Raw genomic sequence first — 13,014 nt, forward strand, 5'->3', positions numbered from 1 at the left:
GGCACAGGCAAAGAGCGCTACAGGTTATCCATCCCCGATTCCATCGCCCGACTCTGTTCCTATTAAGAGTCAACGCACCACCCAGGCCCAGAAACCGCGGCGTATCAGACCATGTATCTCAACACCTATAGGAGAGCAGGTCTTCCACTTCTTTCTTTCAAACTTTGTCTTGCAATCCAGTATGGATCGTGAACGAGGATATCTGGACTTCCTTTTTCCATTAATGCGCAACCAACCGGAAGGCTCTCCCTTGCCCCTTTCTCTATCAGCTGCTGCCCTTGCAGCGTTCGTCACAAGACAAAAGGCCAGCACGTTGCTGCCCAGAGCGGAGGCGATGTACACAAAAGCACTTGAAGCAACTCACAAGGCTATCGGTGATTCAACGAGGGCCAGAGATAACTCGACTTTGGCTTCTGTGGCACTGCTCTCTACATTCGAGGTACTCCCTTGTTGCATGACCTGAAAGTGAAAAGACAGAATGACTGACCCAGCCCTCAGCAATTACGGCCATCTCGTCCATCAACACAAAAAGCCGAGGCCTTCGGGTCGCATCTTGACGGAGCCGTTGCCCTCCTCAAAGCTCGAGGTAAAGATCAATTTAAGACTGATGTCGGTCGGCGAATATTTGTCCTTCTCCGATCACTGCTTGTACGTATGCAACATTCACGTCAGTAAAACTTTGATCTAACCCTCTATCAGACCTCTCGAACAATGGCCTACGCAACCCCTTTAGATCCACAACTATATACCCTCACGAGCGAACTCGACCAGGACCCGACACAGAAAAGATACGCCGAGCTATCGCTTAAAGTTGCTGACCTCCGATCGGCGACAGAACATATAATCGGCCAGTTCGCGGTGGCCGCACCAACTCCGACGGCCGTCTTGACGTTACTCCAACAGGCCGGAGCCCTTGACCTCGAGTATGAAGAGTGGTTCGATACTCTCCCGGCTGCATATCTACCCCTTCCGCCAAAATGGATCAATTCCAAAGTATCGTCTCCTGCCAATGCCTTTTCAGCAGCAGGACGCATCGACACCTACATCGACATGTTTGCGTGTTTCTTGCAGAACTGGGCCCGAACCGCTAGGCTATACATACACAGCATAACACTGCGGTGTCTTGCATGGGTATCCGGCCCCGATTCTGATTACCGGAACACGGCTGAATATAGACGAGCACAGAGTATTTGCTCTGCAGTGGTCACGGATATCGTCGCGAGCGTGCCGTTTGTATTTGGTTGGGCCAAACCTCACGAGACATCCACCGAAACGCTGCAACCCGCATCTGTTTCGGGCATTTATGCCATGTGGTTTGTGTTTGTTGCTGGCAGCTCCGACTTCGCGACAGAGGCGCAACGTGTGTATCTGAAGCGCACGCTCAACTATATCGCCGAGGAGATCGGCATTGGGCAGGCGAAGATCTTGGCTGGCGTGAGTTTTGCAATTATGCTTTTGTTTGTAAGATCATGTATTCACTCTACTGACCTCTAGTTAAAACAGCACGAGATACGGATTCCGTCAATGATGATTGGCCTCGCAAGGATGAAGCAACTACAGATCCGGCGAATGATGCAGGCACAGGCTGCTCAGGCTGCTCAGACAGCCCAGACGGGCGCTGCCGGCGTTTCTCGGCAACCCCAGAGATGAGAAAACCCACTCGTTCAGTCAACACTTTGCAATATACCAAATCTTTGGGGTCTAGTATGTGCACCTGGTGCTGCAGCCAATCAGTCACGTCCGGTCCCCGTGGGAAACAACTCTCGCCCAAGGCTGCTTCGTTAGTCAGACGACCAACTCGAAGTCATTGCACCTAAGCTTACGTACACTTTCTCCGACCGAATACGCCGAAAGTCAAGCTCCATGTTCCAGATGATTGCTCCATCGGCACAGTCTACGATAATTATGTGTAACATGAACTAGAAGCTTGTTGTTGTTGAGTTTGGCATATCGATGTGCATACTAGATGGAATTTTCGAGTCCCTTGAGACCTGTACTGATAGCGGTCGAGATGATACAAATAATCTACGAGGACTGTTTGAATAGCGTTATCAACAGCTACAGCAAAGAGATCTAGCTAGTTTCCGATTCGCTGGAAGCTATAGCAGTACACCTCGTGTGCAGGTCCTCCAGTGTAATATATACGACTGACTAAAGTGTCTTTTGAAGCAGTAAGTATACCATAATACCACAATAAAGACGTGAAATCAAATCCCAGAACAATAGCTATAATCACTGTCGGCATCCCTGCAGGTATTGGTTCAATAAACAGAAGGAACAACAAGATTGTGGCGCCTTAGCAGGCCAATAGCGACGAGACTCACGACTTGCCAGCAGCTTTACCTAGGTAGTATTCAGCAGATGAATATGCATCTCTGAATCATTGACTGTGGCTTTCATTGATGGCTAGGATGGCGCCCGTGTCCTGATGTAGAAGGATACAGCGCGTCACGGGTGGCTTCAGGGCAGCTATACCGCCAACACCAATTCACCGCCTAAAGAACGCCACAGGGATTCGCTGCATTTGATGGGATTCGGCAGTCAGCTTTGATTCGCGTTGGCTTACGAGCTACCTTGTATGAGGTTAGTCTAGATCCCTTACAAGGACTGCTACGCTGATCGCGACCCGACAACGGCTTATTGCTGTGAGGCACGGCTTGCTGACATGCTTACAGACGCCCACGTCGCACCAACACTCTGGGAGGCTACTGCAAATCCGTGACATTGCAGCAGCCTATACCGTCGGGCCGTGGCTCCTTCAGCTCAAACCGTATTCACTTAAATCTCACCTATCCATCCATGCGACCTGATGTCAGAACCTGCATCTTCAAAACTTGAGGAATTGGAAGCTGGATAATAAGAGCCAAAAGATGGCATTTTCTGATGCAGTCCAGGAAAGACATGGACTTTTTCCCGAATATTAACCTTGCAACCTCAAGTCCGACAACCGTAGCTTCGGCGGTAAGAAGAGCGAACGACAGGCTCGCCGGAACAGCGGAACTGGTCACGGTCTGCAGTCACCTATCTACATCATGGTTTCGCCAAAGCTGCCGTAAGAGCAGGCCGTCCAAACAGATCGCTGTGTTACACGACTTGCTTTTGGAATCACATCTACCGGAAGATATCAGGAGAGGGATAATCGACGCTTTCATTCGCAAGCATGGCTATAACCTCCAAGATCTCGAGGAGAGGGCAAGCTTCACCAAGTTCACAGAGCTACCTGCTGAACTGCGAATACGGATCTGGGAGGCAGCAACACCCTCGCGCACTCTAGTAGATCCCAAGGCAACAACAGTCCGAGGAAACAGTAAGGTTTCACTGAATCGATACTTGGCTGTTCCGCGGCTGGCGCAGGTGTGTAAAGAGGCACGAGATGTTGTCTTCCAGCAGTCAACTCGCCGTTCGGTGATGGCAGCTGAATCGGACAAGTTTAACGATCTCGTATTATCGACCGATACTCTTGATCTTCGGAACTCGGAAATGTGCTCTGTTTTTGAGCAGCCTTCCCCATATTTGACCGTATTTCCCATGTTTAGGAGTTTAGCCTTCAATCTCAATGGCTTGAGCTGGGAGCTTCGTTCAATTACCTTGTCAGACTTGGAGAAGTTACCGTCCTTGACTGTTGTGACACAAACGATTGTGTTGTATTTACCCAGTCATCGATCACAAAATTTCTCAGGGCTCAAATGTCCGCCCGTTAGCTCTAAGATAAAGTGGCCCCCAGAAGTGCGCGAACTTGATCCTGAGCATATTCCATACTGGCATACCTGGCGGACGACAGAGCAGTTTCCGAATTTAGGGGAGAAGCATATCACCAAGATAGTTGATCTCGAAGACACAGACACACTGCAAGAGCTACTGGGTCTCGGAGAGTTGAACTGGACATGTGGGCAGGCTCGATACAATTCAGTATCCAGGCAAGCGACGATTTTTTGCATGGACTGCCGCAAATCATGGTGGGAGAAGAGAGACAGAGTTATTGCCGAATACCGACTATTGTCAGGGTTGTTTGATGATGAGAGCCCTAATATCGACAAAGAAGACATCTTTCCGGGCAGGTGGATGTATGATTTGAATAAGAAACATGATTGGGTACAGCAGACGTTAGGGAGACTACCAGAGTTGAAGCCGGCCATCCGGCTTATTATGGGGTTCGACAACTACTTTCCCGATATTGACTACTGGGCGAACTTAAGGCAACGCTATGCATGACTGCATCATGAAAAGGCAAAACCATGGACTTAGAGTTGCATGTGGGGGACGGAATATCAGACCGAGCCAAGGGAAATATCCCTAGGCGCTTGACTTATTTGGAGTCGATGTAAAAGGCTTGAATATGAGATTGCAGTATGTGCCCACTTCTGTCATAACTAGACGGGTATATTGAATGAAAGGCGACTTTTCTTGAACCATAACTGGCACGCAAGACTTCTCGAATGAGCGAGGTCATAATGCAACATGTTCTGCGTAAAGAATTAAGCGTGATGAACACATATACGAAGAAGGTGGTGAGGTACTCTGGTAGGCTGCCAGCGTTTTGTGTCGAAAGGCTCAACAGCCACACCACGTAGGCCATTAACTCAGGGCTCCGACCCATTTTTAGGCGTAATGAACCCTTGGGAATGCCCCAAATTCGAAGAGATCCGCAAAAAGACACAACCATGACCTATGCAAAAAAAAAAAATTCATGACAGGAAGTCTACAATGATCTTGGCAGGGCTCGAACCTGCAACCCCCTGATTCGTAGTCAGATACTCTACCATTGAGCCACAAGACCTGTAATTGGTCAGAAGTTGCGTTATTTTACATTATGAAATGTGTAGAGGTGATGGAGACGCGATGGAGTGACTTGAACTTTTGGCGCGGACTCGAGTCAGCACGGCTCAGTGTAAGTCTTGAAAGTGGGGCTCTCCGCCACTTGAGGCCACCCGCCGGCTGGCTAGGACGTAGTAGCCAATCCGCCAACATTCTGGCACTGAATCCTACCTGGGTAACCTTTCAAGGAAGAAAATCGCGTGTCGATTTAGTAAAATGATCATTATCATTCAATAGCTTCCTAAGCTGAGGCGACTCTATCCATTATTTAGTTGTGCTTTGACCAAATGGGAAAGTATGGTTTTGAAAGTGTTTGGTTGTGCCGCTTTCGAGTGGGTGTCAATGCGGTTGGCCATCGACTGCTGCAACTCCGATACGTGACATTTGATATTTTAGTTATAGACTGACTTGCCCATGTTGTCCTACTGTTCAGGCATTCCACGAACCTCTACTCTTAGCATCTTTGTCTGGTCGACTTCTGCTGTACTCGTTACAACTCGTAAACACTTCGCGTTTGGTACCTAGCCAACTAGCGTTACTCGATACATAATATCAATAATATGCCTGGAAAGGTTTGAAGATTTTCTGACTGTCTGCTATTCTCTCACATCTGCCGGGCGAGATAAGTATGCCAGTCAATTAGGCATCAAGCCACGATGTGGTAATCGAATTATAGACAGCGAATGGTATGGGGATGAATGGCCTATGGACGCAAGACTCCAGGAGAACACCACCTAGGTAGACACCTCAATTTAAGGGCTCAGCTCAATCCTGAGTATATCGACTGGCTTATAATGGAACATCTCTGGGACCTTTCGAGCCAAAATGTACAGGAGTTACAGAACAGTCCACATGCGGACAAAAAGTTGGGATATCATACCATCATGAGGAGAGAATTCGTTGTACCTGCCGAAAACAAAACACCGAACGCCATCGCACCCAGTCTCAGCAAGTCATCGAGAAGCAGCAGCTTAAGTGTCAATCTAAAACTCGCCGTCTCCACCGCCGCCAACCACGCCAGCAGTCCAGAGTCCGACGAGACCCCACCAACTGACCTTCCATCCTCGCCAGAGACCCTCCAGTCCCTGACCTTTTCGGTAGACCGTCTCGGCTACCTTGGTTTTGCTCTTCTTCGTAGCGGGCTTCCCTTTTGTCGGAGCGGGTAGTATCATATGTGAGCCTTCCTCGTGAACAATGGTGGACATCGTCCCAAAGACGCCATTGTACTTGCCAGGCTGTATGATAGTGTCCATAGAGGCCTTGTCCTCGCGAGCCTTGGCTTTCATAACTACGGAGGGCTCGATTGCGCGCATATAAGAGGGACTGTTCAGCACCGCCACTTGTCCTCGGCGCAACACCGTTTCGAGCGGGAGTTTGATGAAGAGTGCGACTGAGGACGAGCAGAACTTGGCCACTGAGAATGTCGTGGGTGATACCTCACGATCAATCATGAACTTTGTCCGCAACACAAGAGGCGTAGTCAATGCTAGGAGTGGATGGACGAGAGAATGCAGAGCTGTGGGGATGACGAGGCTCGGCGGACAGGTGTATGACGGAAGGGAGCGTAGAATGGGTAGAGTTCGGCGGGGTGATTTGGAGGTAGTGGTCGCAATGAGACTGGAATAGCACTGTTAGTCACAATCAGAAATGGTAGGCCGTGCATTATAGACATACCGAGTTCGGACAATATCGAGAGGTGAGAGAATGAGGCCTGTCGCTACGGCGGCAGCAGCAGCGACGAACAGCGATGCCCACGGATAAGGTGATGCGATGTCAATAAACCGGTCCAAATCGTCTTTGACGCCCAGATCCGGCACGTTGAACAGGGCGCTTAGCAAGCTTCTTGACCAGTTCTCCAGCAATGACTGCAAGACGTTGTAGAGAAAGGTAGCGTTGGATCCTTTCCACACGCCCCATGCGCCTTCCTTCTGCCATATTTGTGACAAGACCTCAGTTATAGAGTCTGGGCGTCTGATGTTGAGGTGATGCGGCGCGGGTTCAGGCTTCTTTGGCAACCGCGGCGACTCCAAGGGAGACGTGACCCTTTGCCTCTGCGAACGAGGTTGTGATGGGGTTGGTGTTCCTGGGATATTCGATGTGAAATAGGCCGGCTCGTCCGGGTCTGAGTCGGAGTCTGGTAACTGTGCATGGATCGTGTAAGCAGACTAGCAGTCTCAATCATTCATATGCTTCAACATATGCGACAAGCACCAACCTCGTCGAATATCGAGTTCCTATGACTCGGTGGTCGTGGTCTTTCGGCAGGCGACGGCAAAGCTGTGAGTGCACCCAGATCGTCTTGACTGCGAACTTGGAGAATTGTCTTGGCCACTTCAAATGGCTGTGCCATCAGCACGGATGTGTACTTCCATAGTAGCTCATCGACCAAGTCCTTGATCGTCCTGACGGCGGAGGGCGAAGGCTCTGCGATGTAGTCCTTGTAATCGAGGTCGGAGAAGATGTCGCGTGCCTTGGACGCGTACTTGCCGGTGGCATTGCCGTGTGAGAACGGGTTTGGGCCGGGGACGTGTGTCGGCGGCTCCTGAGCTTCGCCAATGGACGGCGGAATGTAGTATGGCCGGAGGGGATTCACCCCGTCTCTGTGACTAGACATGGTGGAGGCGTGATAGTGGTGGTGGATCAGCGCGCTCTCTCTCTCATGGTTCTGCGGCTGTTGAAGCGCGCATGAATTCTGAGGTACTTGTCTCCTGAGCTCTCTTTACTAGACACTCTATTACGGCACTGTTTTTGCGTGATGCCCAGCACCAGTGAAATCATCTCGGAGATAAGGGGGGAGCCCACCCCGGCAGCGGATTATTGCCTGAGCCGATTGCGATAAGAGAGACATGCTAATGAGGGAAATCCATCACCGCTGATTTGCTGCAGGAATGATGACACTGCATCCGTGGGGAAAGGCTTTTTTTTTCTCTCTCTGCTCCTACGGTGAATTCGAGCTCGGCCGGCGCAGACTCCCTGGTCCAAGCTCCGAGCGAGTCTTCTTTGAGAAGGTCGGCGCAAAACAATTATGAACATCTCGAAAAGCTGCAAGGTCACCATGCATTGAGAGACGCAAGCCGCTTTCACAGCTAGCAAACAACCACACCCTACTAACCAACATACCAATATACAAGCTTCGGACGAAAAAGGCAGTGAATATCCCGGACACTCTGCCTCTTTGCCCAGCCTTCCTTTCCTTTCCTTTTCTTCTCTACTTTGCTTTGCTTCCTCCCAGCCGTCCCTCTGACTCCGACCTTCGCAAAACTCGGCCGCAGCCGCAGCCTCGCCTCGATTTTCTATCAACCCTCCTCCACGAACCATGACGACCACAAGCCCCTTTGCCCAATGCATTCTACGGCTCAACTCGGGCCTCAAGAGAAAAGCGACGAGAATACCCCAAAGCGTTCGTCAGTTCAGCAACTCAACGCTGCCACTCCCCCGGCCTTCTCCCTGGACAGCCCGAAATACCCGATGTCAGGCGGCGCAATGGCCGAGCTCAAATCCGACACAACGCCGCCTGCTCTCTTCGTCTCCGGCGTTGAGTCATGGCCATGTGCATACTCCTAAGCCCGGTGAAGAGTATGCGAGCATATATCTGTGCAATTGGCTGGCTTACTGACCTCGTGCAGGCTGTGGGTGACCTTCATTGACAAGGAGGGCATGGAGCACAAGATCGCTGTCGCTAAGGGCGACAACCTGCTGGATATAGCGCAGGCTAATGATCTAGAGATGGAAGGTAGGAATTGGCGTTTCTAGAAAAACACTCGAGTGCCGCGGGCTAACTTTGGACTCAGGTGCCTGTGGCGGTTCATGTGCATGTTCGACATGTCACGTAATTGTGCTTGACGAAGACCTGTACGACAAGATGCCCGAGCCCGAGGACGACGAGAACGATATGCTGGATCTCGCATTTGGCCTGACCGAGACGAGTCGACTGGGCTGCCAGGTCGTCATGACGGAGGAGCTGGACGGGCTGAGGGTGAAGCTGCCGTCAATGACAAGGAATCTGCAGGCAAGCGACTTCAAGTCGTGATGCAGGGAGTTGTGAAGGGAAGAAGTCTGGAGAGTAATAAAATCCACGGGACAGAGCCTTGAGATTTGCTCGGATAGTCCCTGTGTGTAAATATCATTATGATCATGACGGCATGGAGCCGGAATCTTGCTCTGGAGAGAGAGCAACTGTATATCTATATATTAGACCCATACCAGCTTCACCGCGCGGAGCCGTGGCTGGTTAGACCGCTTTCAGCGTAATGAGACCCAACTCAACGACATCACACTCTCGTGGGAGCTGCGTGAGGTCTCGCTAGGAATCCACAGAATGGCCTGTTTCTCGGGTCTCACGCTCCTCAAGCCTCTTCCAATTTTCCCTTTTTAAGACCACCACCGCCGGATGCAATCAGGTCCAGAAAGCCTTTACGGCTCATCTCCGTAACCTTCTCCTTCTTCCGATCAACACCAACCACTCCGTCTGTCCTCGCTAGTCTTTCCGCCTCGGCCGCCTTGACCTGTGCCGCACGCACAGCATTGAAGAGCTTCACCACACCGCGCTGTGCAACTTTGCGTAATCTCCGTTCCGTCTCTAGGATCTGCGCTGTTGTCTCCGCCCCTTCTACCCCCTCTACGGCCCCTGTAGTGGGATCCACGGTCGAGTTCGTCGCGATTAACACATCCTTGACGCGGCCCTTCTCCATCGCCAGCCGCTTCTGCTCGCGTAACCGCCTGCGCGCTTTGCTCTCAAGCGCTGTGTCGACAATTTGCCGGCTCGCTTCGTGCGCAGCCGCACTGCGAGCGAGGACGGGATCCGCCCGCCGCGATGACGACAGCTTGGTCGATAGAATCTTGGAGAGCGACGTTGCGAAGGCGGTGGGGTCATTGCGCTTTGATTTGGTCTTCTTCCTCGCCCCGCCCCCTTCTCCATCCTCGTCGCTGTCACCGGAGTATGAGTCGGCGTCGGATCCGTCATCTGATAGGGGAGCATCGCGGGCCTTGAAATTTGATGTTGGGGCGTCATTGTCAGCTTCTGAGTCTGAGGACGACGGCGCGGACGATGCACCATCGTCTACTTCTGCGTTCTCGAGGTCCTCATCGGAATCGAGGAGATTGACGGCTTGGAAATCACCCTCATCGTCGTTGTCGGCTGCATCTTCCTCCGAGTCGCTGTGGTACTGGTACAGCTTCTTCTGCTTCTTAGATGGCCGAGCTGCCTTGGACCTGGGAGCATCGTCGCGAGTTCTCTTCTTGAAAGTGGTTCCTGCCATGATGCGTGATGCAAAGTGCGCTGGCGGTCAGTGGTCCAGTCGATGCGTGTCTTTGTATTGAGAAGAGGTGGGTTGAATAAGTTACCTCCGCGATGTACCGTTGCTTCCCTAGCAAACTTTTTAGCGGTGAGGGGCGGCAGTCCATTAACAGTAAGCCAGCGCCGCAACTTGGCTCGTGGTGGGCGGGGCCCCCTGCAATACTTAGATTGTGGGGTCATCTGAAGAGTGACAACACCAGCTTCTTTACTATGAGCACAACAAATTCTGACGAGTATAAGAGCCAAAATATGAGGCCTTCTCTCTCTTCTAGATCTATAGATGTGCTCATGGTGAAGCTTCTATTTAGTTCTCTATGCCGATCACACGCAGTCGTACATACTCTAAATAGTGATTAGATTCAATCAATCTTGTAATCAGACTAGACGTGTTTAATTCATGAATGACTAGATTCTCATCGAGATCGCATTGGGCTCTTCCCAAGCAAACCTAGTGTAATCTCCATGACCGTTCACACTAAATACAGTGACTATATACACATATCTCATTACTATACACCTGAAATGCATTCTGTGGGTATTTTTGATCCAACTAATCTGAGGTGGAACTTCTTCACAGTTCGACTTCTGCTTATAGCCGACTTTGACTGAAAATAGTAAAGTGTAGTATATCGTTTAATGTGAAGAAGATATGATATCAAAGTTCTATAATTTAAATTACTGTGTATCAGTACACAGTCGGCTGGATCTCTATCATCATCATATGAAATTAATGACTTCTTTTCTGTGTGAATCTGTTGTTTCATCCGGACTTAGATAGTCAAGGTCTGGGCAAGAGACTAGTAATGGCAATACATCTGACGCTTCAACAAGATCCGACCAAAAAAAAGTGGCAAAAAAGCTATGTGCTCATAAGCAGACCAGGAACCAGTTGAAAAAAAGGAAGGTCAGAATATGAGCTTAGTCGAAAATGAACGTATCAGTCCAGCATCAATGCGGCTAGTGTTAACTCTAGCCAACAACCAAGTGCAGCAAGGTATGGGATCTTCATGAGATGCTTGTCAGCAAACTTGAGCTTCTAACAATATTTTATCTGTTCACAGTGAGTTGGGGGAGCGTGGTCTTACCTGCCAGCAGTCAGGTGACTAACTTTGCTATTACTTACTTCATTTTACTCGCTTCACTTAGCTGTTACTACTAAAAAAAATACAAGAATGGCTCCTCCTTCGTCATCAGTACATTCTCATGCCCTGGAGGCTTCTATTTGTGTGTGTGCTATGTGATATCTTGAGTGGGTGTTGGTTAGCAGTATACACTGCTGCCCTTTTTCATGAGCAATGGGAAGAATCCATGTTGCACATATAAGCGGTGGTCTTCATGATTTCTCTCCGAAGCTCAATTTCTGTTTTTATGCCGTCGTACAACATTTTCCTAGGACGCCTTCCTACATCTGCAATCCTTGGCACGCGGCTGCTATATTGAGACAAATGGAAAGCTCCCATGACCTGTTGAAGGTTATCGGGTGGCTGCTTTGTGAGCTTACCGTATTGTGAACAACTTACGTTATATAATTTCAACGGACATGTAGTTTGGGCTATGCCTGAGCACCTGGGTGAGGTGCTATAGGTGCACTTTGGCTACATCAACACTTGGATTGGGGGAAACCCGCTCGATTTTAACATGATTAGCCGTGTGAGAAGTATCAAGTCATTTCAAAAGAGCCGAGTCACTTTCCTTGATCAAATTTGAAGTTCGAAATGTACAATCAGCCACAAGCTTTTCATGAGATTAGCATGACGTTATTATGTGCTATCCTTGTTCACCCAATCTACAATCATTCCTACACGGAGGTAGTTGAGAATAGTCAATGGTAGTAGCGTAAGTCTCTTTTCACTATCACCTACGAATAGTCCCCGAGACCTCACATTACTACGCCACTACGGAGCCGACCTCCGCAATGTGATGCATAAGCCACAGGACTCTAAGCAGGCTCTATTGTTCTATAGCCAGTGATAGACGTCGTCGTTGCATTAGGCGCAATTCCCACAGCTGAACGGCCCAGCCTCAATTTAGTCTCCTGCAACCAGCCGCTGGTTGTGTAACAAAATACCCAGATTGATGGGCTTCACAACCGGCTATCGTATGATTCCTAGCAAGTTGGGCTTTTCCCACCTTGAAGACAGGTGGCTCTCGCTTCTCCTATCCAAGCTGATACAGAATCTGACAAGTAAGGCTGGTCGAGGGCTGCAACCTTTAGCTTACGGATTGGCTGAGCGAGTCTTCCTCCTGACCGACTTACATTGCCATTAGCGGAGGAAAAGCACATGCTTGTCACGAACGAACCTACCAAGCAGACGGATGTCTCCGTGAACTAAATTGCATAGTTTCGGGTAGCTGAAGGCATGTGGGCTATCGGAGATTTGCTGCAGCTGGCCACGTTGGCGTCGAGATTGGACTTCACAGCTGGAGGGCATATATGTGGCGTTGAGAAGGTGGAGACTGTGACGGCCAGTGCCTGGGAGTTGATCATGGCACCCAGGTTTGTTGAAGGCTCCGAGAGAAGAGAATGGCCATGCAACTCTGTGTGGTTCCACAGCGTACTTTCAAGGTTTTTGACCGTTTTGGAGTGTCTTTGTGATGACTAGGTAAAAGAGTGAAAAACAATTGGGCACGAAAATCAAGTAATTCTTACCAGTACAGCCCTACACGAGTATCGGAACTGCGGCGTCTGGCGATGGTGACTTCTACTCTTCAAAACGTTCATTAACGGCGGTCTGCATCAGTTCCTTAACATATGTGGTACTCAAATAGAGTCTCATTTCATATCTTCTGACAATATTCTGGTTGCTTTCCGCTTGTCGGGCGCTGAATGTCCTTCTGCGTCTTCATTAACGCTGCTCCGGTGGGTAGCACTTCTTCGAAACTGGTCCAGAACAGGCCAATGA

General features: G+C 49.9%; 3 protein-coding genes across 3 annotated transcripts; 1 reads left to right on the forward strand and 2 right to left on the reverse strand.

Moving 5' to 3' along the window:
- Nucleotides 1-5,798: 5,798 nt before the first annotated feature.
- UCRPA7_4278 (putative mitochondrial fusion protein) lies at nucleotides 5,799-7,429 on the reverse strand (the record flags this gene model as incomplete). Its single annotated transcript, XM_007916880.1, has 3 exons — nucleotides 5,799-6,432; nucleotides 6,490-6,743; nucleotides 7,127-7,429. The coding sequence occupies 3 exons, from the start codon at nucleotides 7,427-7,429 to the stop codon at nucleotides 5,799-5,801; spliced, it is 1,191 nt and encodes a 396-aa protein (XP_007915071.1).
- A 728-nt stretch (nucleotides 7,430-8,157) lies between these two features.
- UCRPA7_4279 (putative 2fe-2s iron-sulfur cluster binding domain-containing protein) lies at nucleotides 8,158-8,845 on the forward strand (the record flags this gene model as incomplete). The annotated part of the gene is made up of 3 exons (XM_007916866.1): nucleotides 8,158-8,285; nucleotides 8,442-8,548; nucleotides 8,607-8,845. The coding sequence occupies 3 exons, from the start codon at nucleotides 8,158-8,160 to the stop codon at nucleotides 8,843-8,845; spliced, it is 474 nt and encodes a 157-aa protein (XP_007915057.1).
- A 316-nt stretch (nucleotides 8,846-9,161) lies between these two features.
- On the reverse strand, nucleotides 9,162-10,073 carry UCRPA7_4280 (putative duf1665 domain protein; the record flags this gene model as incomplete). The annotated part of the gene is made up of 1 exon (XM_007916868.1): nucleotides 9,162-10,073. One exon carries the CDS (start codon nucleotides 10,071-10,073, stop codon nucleotides 9,162-9,164), a length of 912 nt encoding a protein of 303 aa, XP_007915059.1.
- Nucleotides 10,074-13,014: the final 2,941 nt, after the last annotated feature.

The sequence above is a fragment of the Phaeoacremonium minimum genome (genome assembly GCF_000392275.1).
Source record: "Phaeoacremonium minimum UCRPA7 unplaced genomic scaffold PA7_03_scaffold_331, whole genome shotgun sequence".
Lineage (NCBI taxonomy): Eukaryota > Fungi > Ascomycota > Sordariomycetes > Togniniales > Togniniaceae > Phaeoacremonium > Phaeoacremonium minimum.